Below are 25,545 nucleotides of genomic sequence, written 5' to 3' on the forward strand. Positions count from 1 at the left end.
TGTGGTTCCCCATAGTGGTGTGTTCCACTGCGGTCTCGGCTCTGAAGAGCCACTTTGATTTATCAGCGGGATACAAAGTGTTGAGTTGACTTAACCTTCACGTTCACACACATGTTTGCGTATACACACACACATTTGTATTTCCATCTAATATTTTCTTTTTCATGTCCAGCAGTGTTTCAAATGTTCTGTGACCTGCTCTTTATTTCTCTCATTTTTCTCACACTTTAATGTCTTCCTCCACAAAAATAAAAATTCTGTCATCATTTCCTCACCACCTTGTCATTCCAGATCTGTATGACTGATAGGGCTGAAACGATTCCTCGATTAACTCGAGTAATTCGAATTCAAAAAATCATCGAGGCAATTTTTGTTGCCTCGAAGCCTCGTTTAATCCATTTAACTACAGTACACACGGAGCGCTGCGTTTCCCCACGGACCGTTATTACTGACGCACAGCCCGCTAAACTCTATTCATGTTACAGGGCTCTCAAGTCTCACGCATTCACCGTGAGACACACACATTTTAGTCTGATCACATGCTCACACGTATGACTCATGCTGATAAATAACTGATAGCTTATTGAAATGGTGAACTGCTATTTTACTTAGTTTTAGTCTATTTTGCGAGTGAAACTTGTTTTCCTGTTGCATTGAGTCGATCAAACTAGATGCGGTCTTGTGGACGCCGAATCCTGTTATTTACACGTCATCTGTCTGTTCTGCGTGTCTGCGTGAATGAACTGCACTGTTTAACGTGCTACATGCGTGATGCTCATAAATTTGTCTGCGCTGAATGAGGACATGAACACATGAACTTCACCTCCAGAGTTGCTCTGAGAGTTTATTTCATGAACATGTTATTGTTTGAGTGAAGAAACAGACATATTAAAAAATAAGCGTCTTCCGACAACCTGCCAAAATAAAAGTCATAGGCTATATATTACAATTTAATAGTAAAAAAGAAACTAAAACTAATTTATATAAACTAAACGTTCCTCTCATGTTCCATTAAGACGTCTCAATAGACCTAATCCATTCTAAAAGGATTTCATAATAAGCACTTGTTTTGTAACATGGCAGCTATATTTTTAGCTCTTTCAAAGTGTTACCGAAGCCAGCAAAGGCACAAAGCATCCTGGGAAGTCTGTAGAGCTCTTTTGTTTGTCACTATCATTCAACTCCAGCTTGTGCATTTGTCTTTTTGTTTGTCACAATTATAAAATTTTGCTTGGAGATTGTTATACAAATAATTGAGATTTGATTGACTTTTAAATGATGTCACTTACGGTTAAAGCAGTGCAGGTGCCAGCTTAAGGCTACAGTTTGTAATTTAAAGGGGTTATATGGCGCAACTACGTTATAAGTTGCCCATGCATGTACTAGACACGTAAAATTGCAAAAATTAAAGTGTCGGAACAAAAGATGCATTCTATCTAAAAGCGAATGCTCACCCAGACCTGCCTGAAACGCCTCGTGTAACCACACTCCCACAAATCTACGTCAGTTCGTGTTATGATTTGACTAAGACCGCCCAAATGTATACGCAAGTAAGGCGTACCTGTCAGTACAATTGCTTAGGAACCTGATGTTCCAGATATGGTAAGAGGCGTTACATTTCAATCACACGCTTGCAGTATTCGACCAATCACTACACACTGGTTAACTGGCCAATCATAGCACACCTCGCTTTTCAGAGCCATGAGCTTCTTAAAAAATATGAGTGTTTCAGAGAGGCGGGGCAAAGAGGAGATACAAACATGCACGGTATGTGGAAAATACAACGTTTTTGAACCTTAAATCGTGTATACACATTGAATTACATATAAAACAAACGATAATATTTGTTTTAGCCGTGTCATATCACCCCTTTAATAAAACTACAGTTGCGTCCCTAACAATGCATGATGTTTTTAAGAGTTCTACTTGTGCACAACTACAGTTGAGAGTTCCTTTGGTGTTTTTCGAGGTTGTTGAACCTAAACATGTAAAAGAGAAAGTGTAAAACCAGAGATAATCTCTTGAGCTGAGATATATTTTTTTAGTAATAGCCTTTAGGCTTAAGTCCATGGAAGCTACTCTACCATCCATTACATTATACAGCCATTGCACACACTTACTGTATTTTTAATACCTGGACAATTGTTCTGTTCCTGCATTTGTTGCTTGTGTACTTAAGAGTTTCAGAATAAAATGCTTTGTGGCAGAAGATGGATTTAGGGAGATGTGTGGATTTATGCCTGCATGGGTGTGTTGTCCTCAACGAAGTTCATAGAGGAAATCAGTTTGTAACATCTCTTCATTGAACCTGGGCTACTTCATTTGAAGAACGCTAGCGGAACGAAAGAAACCGAACGAAACGGCAGTATTGTATATCAGGTTTATGTATCGGCTGTCAGTGCTGTATAACCTGGTCAGTGCGTTTATTGATTTTATGTTAGATGTCTTAAGCATTTAGTGAAGTAAAGTAGATCTGCCTGAAAAGAGATATTAAGACAATATGGTCATGCTTATTTTGTAATCTCTTGGTTTTAAAGCTAAAGTATGTTAAAGAGTATGTTAATTTTTTTTACAATTTTAATAATAAAGGTGCTGAACAATGCCATAGAAGAACCATGGTTTGAGTTTTCTAATGTTTGTTGGGAATTTTTTTGGTCATTTGTTTCCACCTTTATTTATTTATTGTGCTTGATTTGGCTATAACATGAATATAAAGATTTTCTATGAATATAGTTTTCTAACCCAGTAAAGAAAAAAATGCCACATGCTTTGAGGCAAAATAACCCTTCAAATGTTGTTATTTTCACGCACATTATGGTGGGAAAGTGTTTTAATCCTAAAAGACATCATTCTAATACAGTTGATTCATATACTGAAATGTTGAATTATGCTTGAGAACCGTTTGCTTTGATGGATCATGCATGGATGTGGATCTAGGATGCATCTGTTTTTCGGTGTCATGTTATGTCATCCGAAGTTAATTGAGGAAGTGAGTCAAATGAGAAAAGAGCGAGGAAAGTGAGTCACCAAAGAGGTGAAAGTAATGAATTATCAAGTGTTTGTGCAAAAATTCTGAAAAGTCTGTTAGAACGAAATGTCTTCTTTTCCCACGATACTTACTAGTCTCTGCGTTCCCTCCATAGTAATCTCTTGATCCTTGTTAGCCTCAGTTCCCTCGCTTCCGTCCCTCCAGGTTTGACCTCAAGTCAGCAAGCAGCACCCCTCCATCTTAAATATTGATATTGCGGTTATTCGGTTATTGATGGCGTCCATCGTCTCGAAAGCATGTTCAGCGTTTTCTCTCGCAGCACTGCCAAATCATCAACAAATGTGTGAAGCTGTACTTTCATACCAAACTTTCTCTCGCATTTTCACTTAAACATAGGCCGTTTTTTAATCAAGACTTCTCCCGGGATTCCAGGAAGAATCAAGTCAGCATCAGAGGTGACAGGAATGCTTCCTTAAAATGGACAAGTTTGCATTTTTGTTTTTTGGGGATGATTTGCGTTGATTTTTTTTGTTTGCGTTGCGCATATTGTCACTAATGGACTTCATACTGGCACCTTGGCATATTTTTCATTTTCCTTTCAACAGACTGGTCTGTTTATTTAATTCATCCATCTGCTTGAGCTGACAAGAGTGTTTATTTTTATTTGAGCTAAATTTACCTCCGCAAGGTGCACTGCTAGCTTGAGTGTTTTGGAGCACATTAAATATATGACTCTTAACAATTCTAAGCGCTAGAACAAAATATATAAATGTAGGGGCAGGGGTTTAACACAAAATACTGTCTTTTTGATACAAAATTTATTTTAGTGCTTTGTCTTTGTATTGGGTGCTGTATTTCCGGGATGTCAAGCAGTAGAGATGATGACAGACTTGAATATTGTCAAATCTGACTGAATCAAACACATGCATGCTTTATTAAAAAACTCAACACATCCGCTTGTCTGAGAAAGTGTTTAACACCACTGTGAACTAACAGTGATATCTATGGATTTTTGTCCTAGCTAGTAGTTTCATTTTGCCGTTTTATTTTAGTTAAATGTCAGAAATGGATATGTGGTGGACATTGTTTATGTTCATCTTTGGTACCAGGGTTGGGCGATGTCTACCAAATTGGCATCGGATGATGCCTACAGTGAAACATCGCGATAGACGATGACTTCGGGGGCGGGGGTTGGCGGAATATCAGTTTGCTAGATGGCCATCTGCCAAAATATTAAAAACAATTATATCAGAGCTCCAGACTGTGACCAAATCGCTTTTTGTGAACAGTTTTCAAGACGGCGTGAGCTAGTGTTGTCAAAAGTACCGGTACTTCGGGTCCAAGTCGGTACCTAAAAATAAAAAAGTTGTCGGTACCTAATTTTCGTAAGACCCGGTAGCACCGACGTACCGAGTACTGATGCTCTGTCTGACAGGTTGTCAGTCGGAAACTTTTCATAGAAGCAAGACGTGATGAGCGGATAAGCGCGGCTCCGATCCACAAGAGATGCGCGCAGAAATACGTCAGATTAAAGTCATATCACGAAGAAAACGAACAGAGTTTTGTGGTGAAATGAGGAAGCATCCGGATTTAAGTTAACAATTCAAGCGGTAAGTTTCAAATTCTGTTCGCGTTTGCATTATGAATTTTGTAGCATATGTTAAGTTAAAGGTTACGTTAAAATAAACGTCCCTGTTTGCGTGTTAATTTGTTTGTGCCAATGCTAATCCAGTCAAGTGTCCTTATTAACCATTTAATGCTTTTATAACTGTAATGGGGTAAAATAAATGGGAGGACAGGATGGGGTTTACTGTACCTATTTTATATAGGCCTATCTGAAATCTATGTGCTAGAAAACTATACTAACTGTATGACTAGCAATGTGTATGTCTTGGATAGATAACTCTATTAGGTTTAAAAAGCCACATTTAAACTAAAGAAAAATATATCTGTTGCATTTATTATTTTAATATACAGTTACCTTAATGTAAGTAATCTTGTGTAAATGCAGTATAAAAACTGAGGTTTGTTTTAATATTGCATATGCATGTTTGTTCAGTCAGTTGACTTACTGAAGTTTATTCTATTTGTCTTATACAGCAGCAGACTGAGGAGGATGTTCATCAGCATCAGCAGAGAGCACACAACTGTTTCAGCAACAATTAACTTGTGTACTTCATGTATACAAAATGGCATTGCTTTCTATACATTTATATTTACAATGAGCTTTATTAATAAAATTGTGTTTCAATTAGCATGTACTGGTGTTTTGCTTTGGTACCGAAATTGGTACAGAGAACTGTGGATTTTTTCTGGTATTTGTACCGACTACTGAAATTTTGGTACCGTGACAACACTAGCGTGAGCATTTTTACTAGCGCATGCACGACCTGCAAATTTTGAATTTCTTCCAGTTGTTATTTCATGTGGAAAGACGAGTAGATCTTGAGCTCACCAGTGTAGGCTGTGTGTGTGTGATTAGTCAACTGCGTGGGTCACGCGTCACTGATATTTCCTGCTGACGCGCATGGTTCAGTTCGTCATTGACAAGTTCACACACAACCTGAGCGCATTACTACGATTCGCTCTTTGCTTTCACCTTCTACTTCCACACGCGTTGCGCAGCTTCCAAATCATACTCAACCAAATGGACGAGCTCGACACATGCGCAGAATATCATACTGTGGACTCTGCTAAAAGGAACAGTTCACCCAAAAATGAAAATGCTGTCTTCATTTGTCTTATTTACATTTACACCCTCAAGTTCTTCCAAATCTGTATACATTTCTATGTTTTGATGAACACAAAAGAAGGTATTTTTAAGAATGTAGGAAAGCAAACAGTTCTGGGGCAATGACTACCATTATAATTTTTCTTACTATGGGAGTCAATGGGGTCCAAGAACTGTTTGGTTACAAGCATTCTTCCAAATATCTTTCTCTGTGTTCATTAGAACATTTTGGAACTGATATATTTGGCTACTGCATGCATATAAAACCAGTACTATTGTAGCACTGGTATATTGTGCAACAACAGCAACATCCATAAAATTTGGTTATATAAAGCTACAGTACATGAAGCGAAAAACTTGTTTTTTGGCTTTCTGGGCCTGTGCATAGGCATGTGTTTGGTTGTTGCATGCGTGTTCACGGGGATTGTGGGTAAGACAGCACTCGCCCCGAGAAGCGTGTTATTCTGCCGTGGTGCTCCCCCAGAGCTAGAATACTCAAGTGTGCATGTGTGCAGGTTATTAGAAAACTTCTAGAAACTAGAAAATTTAAAACCATTAAATGTTAATTTTGCTTTTTATTAAATGCAATTTTAAAATAAATGATTTGATTTCTTTTTGGGGGGGTTTTAGTTTTACTATTTTAATGAAAACAATCAGACCTTTGATTCCCACTGTACATAGCATGTGTGTTTAAAACACTAATAGATCCAGTTAAACGGGTTAAAATTCCTCTGAAGTAAACAGTTTGATAAGCATTAACATTTAAACAAAATGCAACTGTGTATACTGTGATTGTGACCACTAACCTAAACACACACGGCTGCATTTCCTCGGGTTGCCTTTGAGAGTTTGAAATAACATCAGGACAACACAAACATTCCCAGACTTATGGTTTGTATGTTTAGAGCAACGAAATAAACATCTGTTTATTGCACACACCCTAACTAAAGCGTGTTTTTTTAGGTTGCTCAGAGTGGGAGCAGGTGCGGGCTGCCATGTTTAAGATTCATTAAGCTGGCTTTCCAATATTCAGTGTGCAGAGAAGTGTGGCGTTGATCTGGCAACCTCATACTAATGAGACATGCCAGTGCCTCTGGTCAAAACACTTTTCCTTTGAGGGATCTGTGTGGCCGTGCGCATGATGTATTTTACTTTCAGTTTTGAATTAGCGGCAATTGCTTGAATTAATGGAGGTTTCAATATCTTTCTTAATAGAAAAACACAAAACTACAAAAAAGGTCAATGACGTTTGCTTATATTAAACACAGACCTTCCAAAACTAATAATCACTGCACACACCATGCAAAAAAATAAGAAAGGAATATAAAAAACCTTAATGTCAGTAAAGTTTAAAATGTAAACAGACAAAAAATTTAAAAAACGAGTAAGCGCAGCAAAGAAAAAAATCGAAACGAATAAGAACGGAATTCTAAACGAAAAACGTTTGTTAAATAAATGGCAAAGCACCGGCTTTTTAAAATTAGATCAAAAAGAAAGTGAAAATGTAATATATTTTAAGAAATGTTGCAAGTGCATAACATTTAATAACGTTCAAATGACGTGTGTAAAATGTTCATCAAAGAACAGATTCTAAAGATCACTTTCTGATAAAACCACATGTATCTTATGAGCTTTTATTTCTGCTTTTAAATCCAAGAATTAGGTTCAGTAGGGCTTGTTTATTTCATATTTAAAGCATAACTTTGGCAGGTGTGAGCTTTGCCCCATTATCCTGCATCAAAGTCAGACTGTAAATGTTCATCTGGTGGAAACGCCACCTCAGGGCATTCAACAAATCCAGACTCTCCTATTACCAGAATCCAGTTAACCCCTAGCCCCCCTCCCCTCGAGGACGGTAAAATAGAAAAACGATTACAGAATTGATATCGGTCAAAGAGAGTAGCGAGAAGAGATGGTGGATTTGCTGTTGGCATTCTACTAAGATGAAGGTCGGTCAAGGGGCGGTCTTGAGAGAGGCTTGTTTTTTTCTTGTCTTGTACAAGTTGGAGGATAAGTCTGTAAATGTATGTGCGCCTTTGCTCTTTCATGCTGAAATACGAAGGTTAAGCGAATGCTTTCGCGATCTGACCGCTGGTGTGCCTTAGCCGCATGCTAATCAATAACCTCCCGCTGACTTTAACCTCAGTGAGGTTATGTACAAATCCTTTCAAATACTTCGACATGCGCTAACGTAAGAACTTTTTTTATAATTTCATTGTGGTTAGACATTAATATATTGTAAGCAAGTTAAGGAAGTCTTTTATTGATGCTCAAGCAGGTGTCTTGGTGCTGATGCAGGAAGTCTGAGTTTGAGTCTGGCTCCATTATATCATTTCATAGTGTTTTCTGCAAGCGATGTGACATTTTCTGTAGAAAATAAAAAATCTGATTAGTGCCTTTTATTGTACTTGATTTAGTAGTGTAGTAGAGATGAGGGTTATATTTGATGCTGTCGTAACTCATTCTGTGCCCTTCTGTGAGTTTCTATTAGGTGTTGTTTAAATAGATGTCATCCAGATCATTCTGTTGGGAGTAATGATCTCTCTGAAACGCTTTGTGCACGCTGCGACTTCAGCAGATTGTGACGGCGTTTTGCTGCTCTGATAACAAGGGAGTGACAGGAGGACGTCAGCCAACAGACTGTGAACATCTCTGTTTGGACACACACCACTGAACATTATTACAGCAGATCTGCAGGGCAGCGTTCAGCCGTAATTGCTCTGTTGACAGCTGTGTTGGGATAAGGTATCAGTTGTTCTGTCTTATAAGAACTATAGATTTGTGCATAAAGGGGGTAAGAAGATAAACTGTGTTTAATCTGACAAACTTTTTTTGTCTGGAATATAAATTATTGGGTGAATTGGGCATGAGGCGAAATTTACTGTCAAATTTTATCATGCTGAGATGCATAAATTATGTAGATAAATGGGGGAAATATAGTAGAGGCCAAAAATAATAGGGGTTGGGCGTATTTTCAGTACCCTTTCAGGTTCGATTTAACCATCAAAATATGAGGTGTATGGGATGAAATGGACACAACACTAAACGTTTGAGATATTTATCAAACAAAATTATTGGGCAAAAAATGTATACTACAGATGTTTGAAGTAATATGGGCTTTATTGAAATATGCCAAAAAAGACTAGCAAAAATGCTGAAAAATTGTGATGATCTTATCTTGGAGATAATTGTTGATCCTCGCTTGTTGTCATATTCAGGGGCTTGACTCAATAAGCTTTGCACATGTGTTGTCACTTTTTGCCAAGCAAAGCTGATCTTTAGTTTACACTCTTTAGCACACCTATGCAAGATCAATATATATTCATAATATATTTTGATAAAAGGCGAAGACGGCAATTTTTCAAGTAGGATATGACTTTTGGCTCTATGTAAACTAGAAAAATCCAGAGTGTTAAACAATGTAAAATAGTTCTTTAAAACTTATTGAGTTTTGTGGTTCAGCTAGGGCTGGACAATAATTCAATAACAATAACTATCGCGATAGAATTAATTTTGATAACGATGATATGGTTTTTAAACACATTTTTGATATTTCAATATACATTACACATCTGGGTCTGATCCCTCGCTCTGCAACGCGGCAGTGGCTACTGGTGTTATGGAGCGCCACTCCATCTTGCCCCAGTATAAATCTCTAGTTTAAGCCCGTGTTCACACTTAACTTAAAAAAAAACGCTGTCAGCGTTTGGTTACAAACAGCAGCCGAACGCCAAGACTTCGTCGTCAGCTTCTGTGCACGAAGGCAGCACAGAGAAACAGATAGGAAGCGTAACGGAAGTCTATTTGAATTACAAACAGAGAGCGTCTTTGCAATAACTAATCACATATTTAAAAACTACAATACTAATTTCTCGCTAGAAATGCAATCAGAAGTTGTTGAAAGTGAAAATTAAACTTACATTTATACAAAACTATGCTCCAATGGGCGTTTCGGCCGCCATTTTATTTTTTCGAGCTGGAACCTTCTCGACCAATCACGTTCCTCACATGTTGTTATGGAAACGACAGGTCTCTGTCATTGGTTAGCTGGGGAAAAGGAGATTGACGTGGGCGTTTTTTTCTAGAAATGTTGAACTTTTTTCAACCTCAAAAGACACACTGAGCTGCAGAAAAAGACGCCGGAGCTGGCGTTTAAAAAAGCGCTCAGGACGTTTTTGAAAACACTGTTTACTCCATAGGATTATAATGTAAAACAGCTTCGAAAGAGAATTCAAGTGTAAACACAGGCTAAGTTTAATATTGATCATTTTTGTCCGTATATTAATTTACAAAACGGATCTGCAACTTACTAATGCTTGCTTTCGGAAAATAAGTTTAAACAGTTCTCAATGTCAATTTCAAGGACAGAATGGCAAATTTCGTAGTTTTTTATAGCTAACTGAAGCACACTGTAGGGCTCTTGAAAGACACTGAAACGAATGAAAACTAGAGATGCACCGATTGCAATTTTCTTTGCCGATTCCGATTTTTTTACAAGTGAAACCTGCCGATTCCGATTTTTGTCGATACCGATTTTCTATTAACAAACTATAATTGACAGTATACTGTATATAAAACCATATTAACTTTTCTTCAATACACATTTTTTTTATTTTCATTGAATTTATTATTATTATTATTGTAATGATTGAACATTACAATTTCCCCAAATTTCCCTAAATGCAGTTCTCCAAGCTGCATTAAATTACAGAATCTTCTCTTTCCCAAACAACTCTTAAATTGAAGAACTCTGTGACTGAAAAGAAGTACAAATAATAAAATATAACTAAACATGTCACTTAATTTACCTTTTTCATTTTTGTGCTCATCTCACAAAAGTCTTAAGATAACAATAAAATACTTCAACTTTATTCTTGTCTGTTTCTGTTTATGAAACTAACATTGCTTTATTTCATTTTTTCTGAAATGTAAAATAACTTGTCTTTATCTTGTGTCTGTAGGATTAAAAGAAGTGGGTTGATTTTTGCTGCAACTTCAATAAAAAAAGTTTAAAATCATATGAGTGAATTCTACTCTGAAGATGTATATGTATTTGCAGTTTTTTGTGTTAGTAAAGAACTCAATCAGATATATATCACATATATTGGTTGATTTATTTATTTTTTTATATTTTGGATTTTTAAAAACAAGTAGAAGTCGTGCTGAATGTCATTTTACCTGAAATTACCACAGTTTTAACGTAAGACAAGCAATCAGTTAATTAGTCAGTCAATTAACGTTTGTTTTACACAGAGTGAACAACTTCAACATGAGTTTAGCATGTGTCAGAGTTTAGCATGATGCTAATAGCATCACTATTAGCATACATACCCCATGTAGACGGAGCAGCGAGAGATGAACTACAGTGCACCTTTTTGTCTGTACAGTACATGTTGCGTGTGCACGCGCGTGCAGTCAGCGGATATGAGAGATGCGCTCAGTCAGCAGAGACTCGAGCAGAGCTACGGTGGACACACATGCGAGTATAAGCGAGCCGTTAAAGACAGGGTCTGCGCACGCATGTTTACATGTTTACTTGCGGCTTTGAGTGTACTGACGGCTGTGACGTTCTTGCCCGCATCACGGGCAACAGAAGATCGGCTTGGAATCGGCGAGACGTGAGACTGACCGGCCGGTCACCGGTCCGGCCGATCATACAAAAAACCGGCCGATTCCGGTCTCTTGCCAGTCAAGCATGGCAGATCTTGTATAAAGTTTTGCAAAAAAAAACTGGAAATACAATCATACATAAAATTCAGTGGACGTTAATAATTGAAACTGATTAATTTAGAAGAATATGTCAAAAGAAAAAAGTGTCAAGTAATGGGAGGCCTGTGCGCCTGTAGAGCTTTGAAGATACGCCCATGCTTTAAAGCACATTTGAAGTTATGGAATTATGCTTTGAAGCACATTTAGAAACGTTATTCTCAATTTTATTGGTAAACATGATTCTAATATTTGAAACTTACACAAGGCAAGGGCACAGTCCTATACAAAAATATTTTATTCTAATAATCATATGTAGCGTTGCACACTGCTGGCATCTCGAATGATTTTGATCAGCATTTTATAGTTCATATCAGAGGGCTCTCTCAACTTCTATCTTACATTTTACTTTTTGTAATACTACTACTACTACATCTTATTTATAGGCGCCTTACTGACACTCAAGGACACCGTACAGCAAACAGTGCAGGCCAATGCAGGTGTTGTAATGTGGGAGTAATGTGCTCGGTTATAGGAGTCTGACAGATAATTTGTAATTCTAATATTGTTTATAGCGTAGCGGAATTATATCGTATTGACTGAAATGCATGAATGTTTTTCAATATCAATTTTGGCCATATCGTCCAGCCTTAGGTTCAGTTAAATACTGATGTCATGTCAATGTTTTTTTTTTTGGTGGTTGCAGCTGTTCAGCTCTAAAAGCCGTAATCCAGAAAATGAAATTATGTTCCGGGGATATTGCATTGACGCAGGGAAGACATTTGACTAGATAAGAGATTAAGTGAGGTAAAAATATACACAAATGTTACCCTCCGGTAACAGCGTGTGTTTTATATTTTTTATGTTCATCTTAAACAGTCTTATCTTAAAATACATATACATGCAAACATACCTGTCTTGGTAAGAAAAGCTAAACAATAAGACTTGTCTTATTTGTCTGGCAGCACCCAGATCATGAAATATGTATAACGTCTATACACTGCATTGCTCATTTTCAAACAAAGAGACATTGATCTCTCCTGAGGGATGTGGGTGTGCGATTGTGATGCTGCACATTTAGTCCTGTTGATTTTTATCCTATTTGTCATTATAAAGTCGTAATAGCTTGTGCCCTAAGACACTCATGTTGTTGCTAACAAGAAAATAAGAAAATACGGAATAGTGTGATTAATGTTTTTATTGTTTGTCTTTCAGGTTTTGGTGCAGTAAGGCGCAGCGGAGGGGGCAGAGAGGCGAGCGCATGAGGAGAGGGCGTCCAAAGACCCCCGTCTCCACACACACGTTCACGGAGTCACCGTGACTAGCATCCCTCCAGCCGCCATGGTAAACCAAAAACCTCTGTTTAATACAGTTGTCTGCGTGTCAAAGACCAATGTCAAATATACATGTATCTCACTTACACGTGTTTCTGTCTAAACCGCTCTTATCTACATCATGCCAAGATGCGATAGACGAAATGTGACGGAAGCTTACAGTGAAAGAGAGAAAAGAGGGGAGGAGATCAGCGTTTGATAAATGGCCCTCACCTCCGGCTTGGGGGAGCGAGGTCTCATGGGAGAGCAGTGCTGTGCTGTTTGAATTATTAAAGTCTGAGGGTGGGCGGAGAGGTTCATAAATAACTCTGCGTAATGAGCGTCCCGCTAGCGTGAGCTCTAATGCTAACCCGGTCTCTCTGCCGCAGCCGGGGTGACCTTGAATACGCACATGCGATCGCATGCATGGACGCGCTTCCTTGTCTTCGTTTTCTGCATCTGTATCCTTAAGGTTACCGTGCCAGTTTCGCTCGACTTCCTGTCAGACGGTGGTTAAAGTGTCAGAGCCCTCAGATACTGTACATGCACAACACACACACACAATCTGACTGCTATGCTAGCAACTAAAGAATTGGTTTGTCAAAAACATGAAAATGGTACGTAGTCTTGCATTATGCAATGAACGGCAGTCTGGAAATTATTTACTTTGTGTTGTCGTATTTCTGGCTTAAAGGAATCAAACTGGTTCAATACAAGTTAAGCTTTCATTTCTATTTGTGGGGTTATATTGATTACTATAGAAAATGATTTCGACAGTAAGGCGCTTACCATGGAAGAAAATGGGGTAATGTGGTAAATGATTGAAAACACACAGTTAAAAAGCAATATTTCCACTCGTGTTATAAGCAAAGATAACAACTTTCATATGACACACAAGACACAAGAACATGTTTTTTGTATAAAGAAAAATATTAATGCAGGAACTAAATTAGTCAGGAATAACCAGAAGTTCATCCATCTAGTATATAATCGACCTTCGTTTTTGCCTTATTTTTCTTCTTTTTTAGAGAACAACATACTGTAAATAGAGCTAAAAACGTATTGAACCCACTATTGAAGTTTCACGGTGTCAGGCATTCACACTATGAATTTAATTTGAAAATGCTACATTGTGCCAATACACTTACTGTAGCTGACAGCTCTAATTATGTCATGTCAGTAAAAGCAGATATTGATTTGCATTTGCGTTTTTGTCAGCATTATAGTGTGTATATGTTAGGGATAATGTAGTCAGCCAGTTCTTTATCATCAAAATGTAGGGGTTTATTTCGCCTGTGACTAGCTGACTATACACTATCCCATTTATGTTATGAGTACTTAGCAAATAAATTAATAAGTACACGCACATAAAATATTGATTTGAGAGTATTATCTTACCTGTAGATTAACTTAAAGCTTCTGATAAGCATAAGAGTCCATTACAACGCAGAAAACAATCAGCCTAGAAACACGACACACTACGGCAATATTCCTCTATGAATGTATATCTTATTAATCTGCAATCAATCTAAGTTACTTTTTCAATATGCTACATGACATTCAGCTGCAGTACAATGCAGTAAGTACAATGCATCAAGTGTTTTTGATCAAAAAGTTTATGCTCACAGTTTTGATTTTTTAGGTTATTATCTACTGTAACTTGCACTGATATGCAGAGAAAGGCACACTGGAGTAATACAAGAGTGAATATGTTGACAAGCCAATAAACAAAAAAGTTAAATTTCAGTGCCATGATTGACCAATCACAAATTATCCCAGAAATCTGTGTAGTAAACATTTTTATGGCGGTGGTCCACATGTCTCTGTCCTAGGGCCGTTTAAGGTTTACACAGTTTGAACGTCGTAAACTGCTTACACATAGTCTGTTTGTGTCAGTCTTACCACAAACACACAGTCATGGTGAAGTCTTGCGTCAGTCAACAGCTGTTTGTGGTCAGCTCAAGTCACTGCCATAATAAGAAGTCTTAGAGGTCTTCAGATGATTGTCGACTGGAAGACATTTTAATTAGGGGTGCGTAATCAATTTAATACCAAACACTGACCTCAAACACACACTGAGCGATAACACAACATGCCAGAGCCTCTCAAAGGGTTATCTAATACATCTGACAGGCACGCAGAGGCCATAAATACACCACGTAATTAAATGACCTCATGCCAAAACATTGTTGGCTTCCCAAAATGATCAGGTTTCCTGATACTGCTAGCAATGTATAATTGAAACGTTTCCTGCTGTGACTGTTTTTACTGTAGATGATTGTGGGTGTGCGTATGTGTCCGTCTTACTCTATACTCGATTGAGATCATTTCGTGTGATATGTGTGTCTCTAGTGCACTATTTGTTAAACCAGTGGATTGATGAAACTCTGTTTCTTGATTACTCTCTATCTCTCGCTCGCTCGCTCTCTCTCTCTCTCTCTCGCTCCTTACTCTTTTAAAAATGATAAAGGAAGGGATCCTGTACCCAACTCATATTACGGATTCTTTAAAGGAAATTGCACAAAAAAACAGGTGATATTTAAGAAAGACTCATTCCTTTTGTCGTCATCTTCAGATCAGCGGGCGCATCTTTAGCAAACTGCTACGTATGATCACAGAGGCTTTTATTTCTGATTGTCATATGCTTTTTTACTTTTTTACTTCGAATGCCGTTCATCTTGGGGGACAGTCAGGTTGATTTAAAGGCTCTCTCTCTCTCTCTCTCTCTCTCTCTCTCTCTCTCTCTCTCTCTCTCTCTCTCTCTCTCTCTCTCTCTCTCTCTCTCTCTCTCTCTCAATTTCAATTTCAATGTAAGGTGCTTATTGGCTGACAAAATGTACATTCGTATTGCCAAAGCATTTGCAGCGGGCTGCGTACAAATAGTGCAATATGTAACAAACAAAAGAAAGATAATTATAGTAATAAAATAAAATAAAGTGTATTATGTAGTGCAACTTTCTCTCTCTCTCTCTCTCTCTCTCTCTCTCTCTCTCTCTCTCTCTCTCTCTCTCTCTGGTGCATGCTGGGAGTGAGCGGAGCGGCTGAGGGTGGTGTGAGCGTGTGGCTCGTAGCTCTTTTTTTGTTGTTCATTTATTTGCTTTGGTTTACTGGTTTATTTTGTAGATTTTTGGTTGTTTATTTATATTTATATATATATATATATATTTTTGTTTGGGGTGTTTTGATCTAGGTGTTGGTTGTTTGGAGGGGGGTTTTTCCCGCGTGAGCGTGGGGCATGGCGGCTCCGAGAGCGCATGCTTTGAGCTCACTCACGCGTCGTCATGGCGTGAAAGTGGCGTCGAATGTGAATGTTGAGAGCTGTTGTCTGGCTGTTGGAGAAGTAGTCGGTCATGAAAATATTCTGTCGGCTTCTAGAATGAACAGTGCCATTGTAATCTTTCTGAACACGATCGAGAAAGCAAATGAAGTAGTTCAGAAAGGCATTGTGCTTGATGGTGTATTTATTTCTGTCCTACCACTTTCCGTACCGTCAAAAAGGGTCACTCTTTCGAATATTCCACCGTTTATAAGTGATGATGTTTTAACACAGGCGCTGACTCGCTATGGTAAATTAGTCTCCTCGATTAAAAAAATCCCAATCGGTCGAGCTTCTCCTCTTCTGAAACATGTTGTTTCTTTCAGACGTTCGGTGTACATGATTGTGAATAATGATTCTGACTTAGATCTCGCGCTGAATTTCCGTGTGGATGACTATGATTATGTGGTTTTTGTCACCACGGAAAAAATTAAATGCTTCGGCTGTGGGAAAGTAGGACATCTGGTCCGTGCTTGTCCGAATAAGATGGCGGAAGAAAATCGTACAGCTGTCGAGGAAGGCGAAGCTAACAATCTCATAGTTCCTGCGGCTTCGATAAGCGATGAGGCTGGAGAAGCCTCAATCGGAATGGAGCCTGCAGCGGTACAAGCAAACGAACTTGGCGAAGTCCAATGTGCGGAGTCTGAAATGGAACCTTTGGTTTCAGTGGAGGAGGAAAGTCAAAACGTTTCGAATGAGGATGACAGAGGTGAGTCAAGCGATAAAACCAGTTTTGTAATTGACAATGTGGCGATTCGAGAGAGAGATGTTTTGTCTGGCGAAAAGAGTTTAGGGCAAATTTTGTTCAAAGTGCCATTGAAAAGGAAAAAGGCAGATAAAAGTCGAGTTCACGGACAGTTAAAGAAGTTTGAAGTAGATGTTCTTGCTGATCAGACGAGTTCAGACAGCGACAGTGAGTTTTCTGACTCAAGTACTACCCTGTCTCAAAGCGAGATTTCAAGTCATGACTATGGTGTTGATGATATCAAAATGTTTCTCAAATTAACAAAAAACAAGAGAGGAGTCTTAGTTGATAAGTATTTTCCTGATATAGGAAAGTTTGTGGAGAACACAAAGGAGTTTATGGCTGAAGGTCGTTTTGTGAACAAAGAGATGTATCGCCTGAAGAAAATTGTTCGTAAACTCAGTGTTGATTTGAATGAAAACAGTGAAAAATATTAATTCTATAATTTATGGATTATAGACTGGTGATATTTTTATTTTATTTTTTTCGATGGCTGAAGTACGTATCGCATCATTGAATGTTAACGGTGCAAGGAATATTAAAAAGAGAGCTAAACTATTTGAAATTGTCAAACAAAAAAGAATAGATGTTATTTTTGTCCAAGAAACACATAGTGATGTGAAGATTGCGGTCGACTGGATGCAAGAATGGGATGGTGTTTCTATTCTTAGTCACAACACCTCACTTAGTGGAGGTGTGGCGATTCTATTTTCTAGAAGTTTCTGCCCTATTTCTTATAGTGTTGAAGAGATCATAGGTGGAAGACTTTTGAAAGTAAAAGCAGTTTTTGAAGACTTTGTTTTTGTTTTTATTTGTGTTTATGCTCCGACTTCAGCCATTGAAAGGATTCGTTTTTTAGAGATTCTTAATTCTACGCTGAAAAATTGTTGTACGGAAGATTATTTATTTCTTGGAGGAGATTTTAACTGCACAGAAAGTAATATAGATAGAAATCATATGGAACCTCACATGCCTTCTCGAATATGTCTTGCTAAACTGATACAGGTTAACGAGTTACAAGATATTTGGAGACAGTTTCATAGTGATCAAAGACAATACACATGGGCTCACACTCGTGATAATGTTGTGTCTCAAGCTAGATTGGATCGTTTTTATGGTTTTAAACACCAGTTGAGTATTTTTAAAAATTGTATTATTCTACCAGTTTGTTTTTCTGATCACCAAATGGTTTTGGTTTCTTTTTTCTTAAACCAAGTTAAACCCCAAAGTGCATATTGGCATTTTAATACAAGTCTGCTGTGTAACAAAGATTTTAAGGATGTTTTTATTTTTTTTTGGAAAGATTTTAAAAAGTCAAAAAGTACCTTCCAAGATATACAACAGTGGTGGGATTTTGGTAAAGCCCAGATAAAACAACTCTGTCAACAGTACACTAGAAACATCACCAATGAGTTAAATAACTGTATGAAAGATTTGGAGACTGAGATTATTAAATTACAGTCTTTGGCTGAATCAGCAAACAATCAAAGATATACAGAGTTGATCTCAAACAAAAAATCTCAATTAGAAGATCTACTTGGTTTGAAAGCACAAGGTGCGTTGGTTCGCTCTCGTTTTTCAAACCTAGAACAGATGGATACACCATCTAAGTATTTTTTTAGCTTAGAGAAGAAGAATGGTCAAAAGCGTTTTTTACATGCTTTGCGCTCTGTGGACGGGAAGATTTTGTTGAATAATGCAGATATACGAATCAGAGCTTGTACTTTCTATGAAGATCTATATAAAAGTGATTTATAAGCAGAATGTGATGGAGAAAGTGTTTTCTTTAAAAATCTACCCCAACTGTCGAAAAGTGCTAATATAGTACTTTCGAGTAATTTAAGTCTTGGAGAATTACATATAGCCCTTAAAGACATGGAATCCGGGAAAGCTCCGGGGATTGATGGACTGCCAATTGAATTTTATAAATTTTTTTGGTCTGAAATAGGTGAAGATTTATTGCAAGTGTTAAATGAAAGCCTGAATGTAGGTCTACTGCCAATGAGTAGTCGAAGGGCAGTCATTACTCTTCTCCCTAAAAAAGGAGACCTTTTAGAAATTAAAAATTGGCGCCCCGTCTCATTACTCTGTTCTGATTATAAATTACTTTCGAAAGTGTTGGCAAGTAGATTGTCTAAAGAAATAAACCAGGTTGTACATCCCGATCAAACTTATTGTATCCCTGGAAGATCAATTTTTGATAATGTGACCCTTATTAGGGACCTGTTTGATGTCTCCAAATTGTTAAATTTGAATATAGGGATTATTTCCCTAGATCAAGAAAAGGCTTTCGATAGGGTAGAACATTCATTTTTGTGGAAAACTTTAGAAGCTTTTGGTTTCTCACATGATTTTATTAAGAAAGTGAAAGTTCTCTATGGTGATGTCGAAAGTGTACTGAAGATAAACGGTGGCTTATGCAGTCCTTTCAAGTTGTGTAGGGGTGTTAGGCAGGGTTGTTCCCTGTCTGGAATGCTATATGCACTAGCAATTGAACCCCTCTTGCGTAAAATAAGGGAAAACATATGTGGTTTAAATATACCCAATTGTGAAAATAATTTGTATCTGTCTGCATATGCTGATGATGTGGTTGTTTTTATTAGTGAACAAAATGATGTACAAATCCTAATGAAAATTTTAGAGGATTTTAATGTTTTATCCTCGGCGAGAATAAATTGGGAAAAAAGTGAAGCAGTTTTAATGGGTAGTTGGGCGAAAGGAAAACCAAATTTACCTGATGGATTGAATTGGAAATTAGAAGGTTTTAAATACTTGGGAGTGTTTTTAGGGGATGAAATGTTTGTTAAAAGAAATTGGGATGGGATGGTAGATAAAGTGAAAGGAAGACTTGACAAGTGGAGATGGTTATTGCCAAAACTCTCATATAAAGGAAAAACATTAATTGTAAACAATTTGGTTGCTTCCTGTCTTTGGCACAGGTTTGCTTGCCTGGATCCCCCTGCCCAACTTGTAGAAGAGATTCAGGGGATTGTAGTGGATTTTTTCTGGTGCAAATTACACTGGGTTCCACAAAGTGTGATATTTTTAACAAAAGAAGAAGGTGGACATGGTCTTGTTAATGTGAAAAGTAGAATTGGTGCGTTTAGGTTACAGTTTCTACAACGGTTTCTGTTTGGATCTTTAAAAGATGGATGGAGAGCTGTATCTTGCTCTATTCTGAACAAAACTGAAGAACTAGGTTTGGACAAAGCCCTTTTTCTCATGGACCCTCTTAAAGTGAATCTGAATGGACTGCCAGTATTTTATCGGAACCTTTTTAAGGTATGGAGTTTATTAGATTTCAAGAGAGATCGAACAATCTCTTCCCTTCGATGGCTTTTGGAGGAACCTTTAATCAACGGAGCTCGGTTTGACATTTCAAGGGATATTAATCATACCTTTCATGGTCTGGACTTTGTCTTACGAAAAGCGCACATTGTTACACTCGGACATCTAATTCATGTGGCTGGAATAGACTTTGATAAAATTGAACAAGTGGCTTTCATTTTGAAAGTCAAATCTATACGAACAGTTGAACTGATGATGAGACAATGGAAATCATTATTGTACCATGAAGAAAAAGCTTTATTGATGGACTATCAAAGAGATATTTATAATGATATTACTATGGATGATTTTCCTATATCTGCTTTTTCCCCTAGGTTGGATGACTGTTATGGTTTTTTATTGAATGAGGAAGAGTCTGTGTGTCCCAGTTTTTATTCTGCCACTGGAAAACACTTTTATAAAGTTTGTGTTAAGGCTTTTAATAAAAAGGTTTTAAATGGTAGAACTGATACGCCGTGGCGTAAATTTTTTAACATTGTGGAGTGTGTAAAACCTGAGTGGAGGACTCTGTATAAGCCACCGTTATCCAAAAAGGCTGGGGACTTACAATGGAAGGTACTGCACTGTGCAATTGGAGTAAATGCTTTTATTTCAGTTATTAATTCAGGTGTTAGTGAAGAGTGTCCATTTTGTTTTAGAAGAGAAACAGTTTTTCATGCTTTTAAAGAATGCGAAAGATTGAGGTCTTTGTTTGAAGTTTTAGAATGCATTTTTTTCTCTTTTAATGAGACTTTTACAATGTTGATTTTCATTTTTGGTTTTAAGTTTGTGCAGAGTAAAATTTTTACCAGTCAGCTGTTAAATTTTATCTTGGGTCAAGCCAAACTGGCTATATACATGAGCAGGAAAAATAAGGTGGAAGGAAAAACTGGTGATGATGTTGTATTTTTGTTTTTTAATCTGGTCAAATCTCGTATTTTAATTGATTTTCACTATTACAAATCAACAAACGATCTTCTAAGTTTTGAGTTAAGATTGTTTCTTTACAAACCACCATTGATAAAGAAAACTGGAGACTTGCAGTGGAAAATACTGAAGGGGGCTGTTGGTGTTAACTCTTTTGTTTCTAACATTAATCCCAACACCAGTGATGTTTGTGCTTTTTGTGGATTTAGGGAAACGATTTTTCATTGTTTTCTGGAATGTAGCAGGCTTGAACCACTGTTTAATTTATTGCGGCAGTTGTTTTGGCAGTTCTCTCTCTCTCTCTCTCTCTCTCTCTCTGGTATGAAGTGAAATTAAGATGCACTGCTCTCCGCTCCTCCTCAGCTATTTTACACTCTTTTACACTTCCCAGTATGTTTTACGGCTGCTGGCAAGCAGCTATTAGGAGCGCCTCATAAACTCTGCACACTGCCTGTTAAATACTGGCCTGATGCCACCAAGACCACTCTTATTCACAAATAAGCATCTTCATTACTCAACCACCTACATCTGCAGATGCCCAGAAAGACCACACCCTGACCCATGCTAACACGGGTGGTCATTTTATTTTGCACATGTTCGTCGTTTGTATGGTTGTGTCGAAGCGTAAACCGCACACCACACGCTAATTCATCAACTTCAATAAAGGTTGCAAACATCTTGTTTTTCTTTCCTCGCTGGTTACATAACAGCCGTCATTCAGAAGACACATAGATGATGTCGTTTTTATGTCTATATTCCTTGAAAGGTCAAACCCCTCCTGGGACTGCAGCGGGATGATATGGCTTTGATACCCTATTGAGCGAGTCTGCTATGGAATATAGAAATGAAACAGGAAGGCTAACGGAATGGAAATGATAGGATTAAGGAATAGATCTCGTGTTGAATAGGGCTGATATGATTGAAATTCAGTCCTTTGAGGATGAGGAATGGATTGACAGGAAGATTTGGTGGCAGTACACGCCTACTTTTTATCTCATTCTGGGAGTCATTCTGTGCCGTGTGGCACACCAGCCTTTGCAGTTGGCACAGCGGAGACTATTCCTAAAAGGAACTATTCACCCTTAAATAAAAGTTTCATCATGGAAGTTGTAACACTAGTTTGACTTCAATAAAACACAAGAAAGAGAAAATGTCCTAAAAAAGGACAAATGTATTTGAAGCTTTCAGATTTCAAAAAGGATGCTAAAGCACCATGAAATTATGATAAAAGCCTTGTGAACCAGATCAACAGATTCATTTAAATGATTCGGTTTAAAATGACTGACTCGAAAAACTGTTAAATGAATCGCAATTCATGTTTTGAACAGCAGGGGCCGCTGTGTTTGCGGCAAGCTTAAACGTGATTATGCTGATCTTTCTTAAATGTGAAAAAAATCCAAGAAAAGCACAACATGTTTTTTTATATCAAAGAGACTTTTGTATTATTCCTTTTTTATTTGATTTGGAATTTGTTTTGAAATTGCAGTTTAGTTTTGTTATTTGACATAACATATATTTTTATTTTGCAAAGAAATGTGAAGCATTTGAGAAATAATACAAAGGCAGTTGTTCATTTCTTATTTGTCTTAACTCGTTTTATAAAAATAAATGGTATCGTGAGATCAGTTTCGCGCATCGTATTCACGCATCGCGAGCTGTGTGAATTGTTACATCCCTACTATGTAAATATGTACAGATATTGACTGCTTCAGTCCGTTTGTCAATTGAAGGCTTTAGAAAAGGATGATGGTTTTGTGTCCCCATTCACTAATGGCATAGAAAACAGCCACCAGGTTGTCCTTCACATTTTTTCTTTATTTTATAGTGTTTCTTTACTGTCACGAATTGTGAAACACAAAGCAAGGTTGAAGAGATATTTAAAAAAATGTCACTTAAGTAAAAAATGTAGAAATCTTGCTCAAGTCAAGTCCAGTGCATAAATCAAGTCCCATTCTACATTATTTCAAAATGCTGGTCGATGATAGATTTAACTGTTATAAATGGTCTTTCATGCCAACAGATTTGCATAACAATGACCATTTTTATTTAGGTTTTCAAAATGCACACTCATTGGTCGCCCAAACAAATAGTCCCACCTCAAGCCCACACCCATTGGTTGAGGGCATGTTGCTGTTTTAGGCTGGTTGGGCATCTAAACTGATTTAACTGCTTTCAAAATTCTTTACGACAAAAAAGTATTTTCTGACAAGAAATAGCTTTTTATGGAACTATTTGGAAATGTACATGTTTCTCAACGTAAATGTTCTTTGAAGTTATGCCGTCCCCAGTTTTGAGGCATCTTTGGCATATGTTTTAGCGGTCAATGCAGCATTTACAGTACGTTTGTGGTTGTGTCAAACTAACAAAGCAAAGTTATGATATCACAACAGACCTAATCCTCCCTTTGCATGAAGTACTCACAGATGTCTGTGTATATTAAGTTGTAATAGAAGAAAATATTTGAATTTACAAAAATTACAAGCATCTATTTAATTGTGTTCTAGAAAAATTGGACCGTGTACTCGATGAGTTACCCTCTGTTTGCATTATCTTGGTAATTAACATTTACATGCATCCTCATTAGAAGCAAATCATGTCAGGAAAGATTAATTCACATTAAGTGATGTTGATGAATTATTGAAGGCAGAAACAGCTGTTTCAAAGCTTTAAGTTCCCGCAGAGCTTCAGTCAGTCGGGAATCACTGCAGGATGGAGCAAATGTAACAACACACAAGTTATGTGCTTGTCAAAATGTGTTATGACTATATTGTAAATGAAAATCTGTAATTGTCTAAATCATGAAGAATTTACTATGCAGTAACTTCTAAAATGTAGGGGAGTTTATCTAATAAATACTGTTATTTTTGTAGAGGGAAGTTTATAAATGTTGTATACTGTCTGGGTGATTCTCACAAACATGATTTTCTTAAACTCGTATTAACAAATTTCCTTTATATTTATTTAAAACAACGCATGACACACTTAGGACCATTCAATGTTGAACTTTTTTTTTTTTTTTACAAAAAAGTAATTACCGTGAACATTTAAACTGTCAATCCCATAGCACAGGGCTAGTCAACTGGTGGCCTTAACATTTCAAATAAGTGCTTTAAAAAATGCACGTCCTCCTGAGACGCCACATCTTTAAAAGTCCAAAACGCTGCTACATTCAATACGAAAGTAATTCCCTCGGCTCATAATGATTTACGTCTTATAAAGTGATTTGATCGGTCAGTCCAAGAAACTTTGTTATTTACAACGTTATAATCAGCAATGCATTGCACGGCCACAGGCAATCGGTTTGCGCACGCGATAGGTTGCGTTCTAAAACGCGTTTTGTGCCCTTGAAAGTAGGCTAACTGTAGGAAGGGTACACAACGTGAACGGTTGTCTCAGATAAGGGGAAAACGGTGTTGTTTTTATTACTGCATTCATTATGAATAATGGCTATATTTACGAAAAAACAGCTGTTCATCTCCCCCAGAACTCGCACTATACAAAGCATCTGCCCTATAAGTGCGTGTGGGGCACATGAATGCGATCGGAATTCACCCGAAGATGTGATTATAGCGTTCAGTTTCTTGCATAGATCAATTGACTCACTTTATAAGACGCTTATTTAACGTCACAAGGGGCAGGGATTACTTTTGTGTTGAATGTATTTGCATTTTTTACTTTTATTGATTTAACTTTAATTAATTTAACCAAATATCTTCATAAATATCTTCTTGAAAAAACAATGCCACCCACATCTTGGATGTACGGAGGACTGTGGGGGTAAATTAGTAGCAATTTTTGGGTAAAGCAACACATTAAGGAATATAAAATGCAATTAAAAAGACAATATCCCTTTTAATTTAATATCATGAAAAGGCACAAATACTGGATGCAATTTTAATATATGGTCTATAAGTAACAGCAACAAAAACAGTATAAAAGGAACAAAACGCAATAAATAACAGAAATACAAAATAACAGAAGAAATGAGGATATGGTAAAAAACTGGCCTGCATCCTTATTTATACTTTTGGAATCTGGCCCTCAAAGAAAAGTAGTTGAAGACCCCTGCCATAGCACAAACCCATGATGCCTAATGAAATTTTGAGTAATCCTATATAATAAGACATTAATGGAGTATATTTTTATAGAAAATGATACATACATTTTTTAAAAGCGAAAAAATAGCTGTATCGGGAATGACAAAAGAAAAATCTTGTATACAGCGTGACAAGAGAATATTAAGTTTTCAACTAGAAAAATATAGTGTAAGTAAGATATGAAGAGTTTGGTTCCAAAATGAGATAACTCCGTTTTCATTTATTTTTAAAAAATCATGTTTTTTATTGTTATCATGTTTTTATTGTGTTTTATTGTGTTAGTTAGCTGTTTTTTTTTAGTAATGTAGCTTAAATTAAAACAAACCAACTGCAATTTGATTGATATTAATTGGAATGCACAATAAAAAAACATGATTTTTATTTTAAAAACAGA

At 37.1% G+C, this 25,545-nt stretch overlaps 1 protein-coding gene across 6 annotated transcripts in view; it reads left to right on the top strand.

The window, feature by feature from the left end:
* Positions 1-25,545, top strand: part of strbp (spermatid perinuclear RNA binding protein) — a 117,344-nt gene that overhangs the window by 44,337 nt on the left and 47,462 nt on the right. For all 6 annotated transcript variants that reach the window (XM_057320599.1, XM_057320602.1, XM_057320603.1 and 3 more), the window contains exon 3: positions 12,642-12,770. In XM_057320599.1, the coding sequence (XP_057176582.1) occupies positions 12,768-12,770 (3 nt within the window). In that variant the 5' untranslated portion in view covers positions 12,642-12,767. The remainder of the gene's footprint in view (positions 1-12,641; positions 12,771-25,545) is intronic.

The sequence above is a fragment of the Triplophysa rosa genome, linkage group LG22, assembly GCF_024868665.1.
Source record: "Triplophysa rosa linkage group LG22, Trosa_1v2, whole genome shotgun sequence".
Lineage (NCBI taxonomy): Eukaryota > Metazoa > Chordata > Actinopteri > Cypriniformes > Nemacheilidae > Triplophysa > Triplophysa rosa.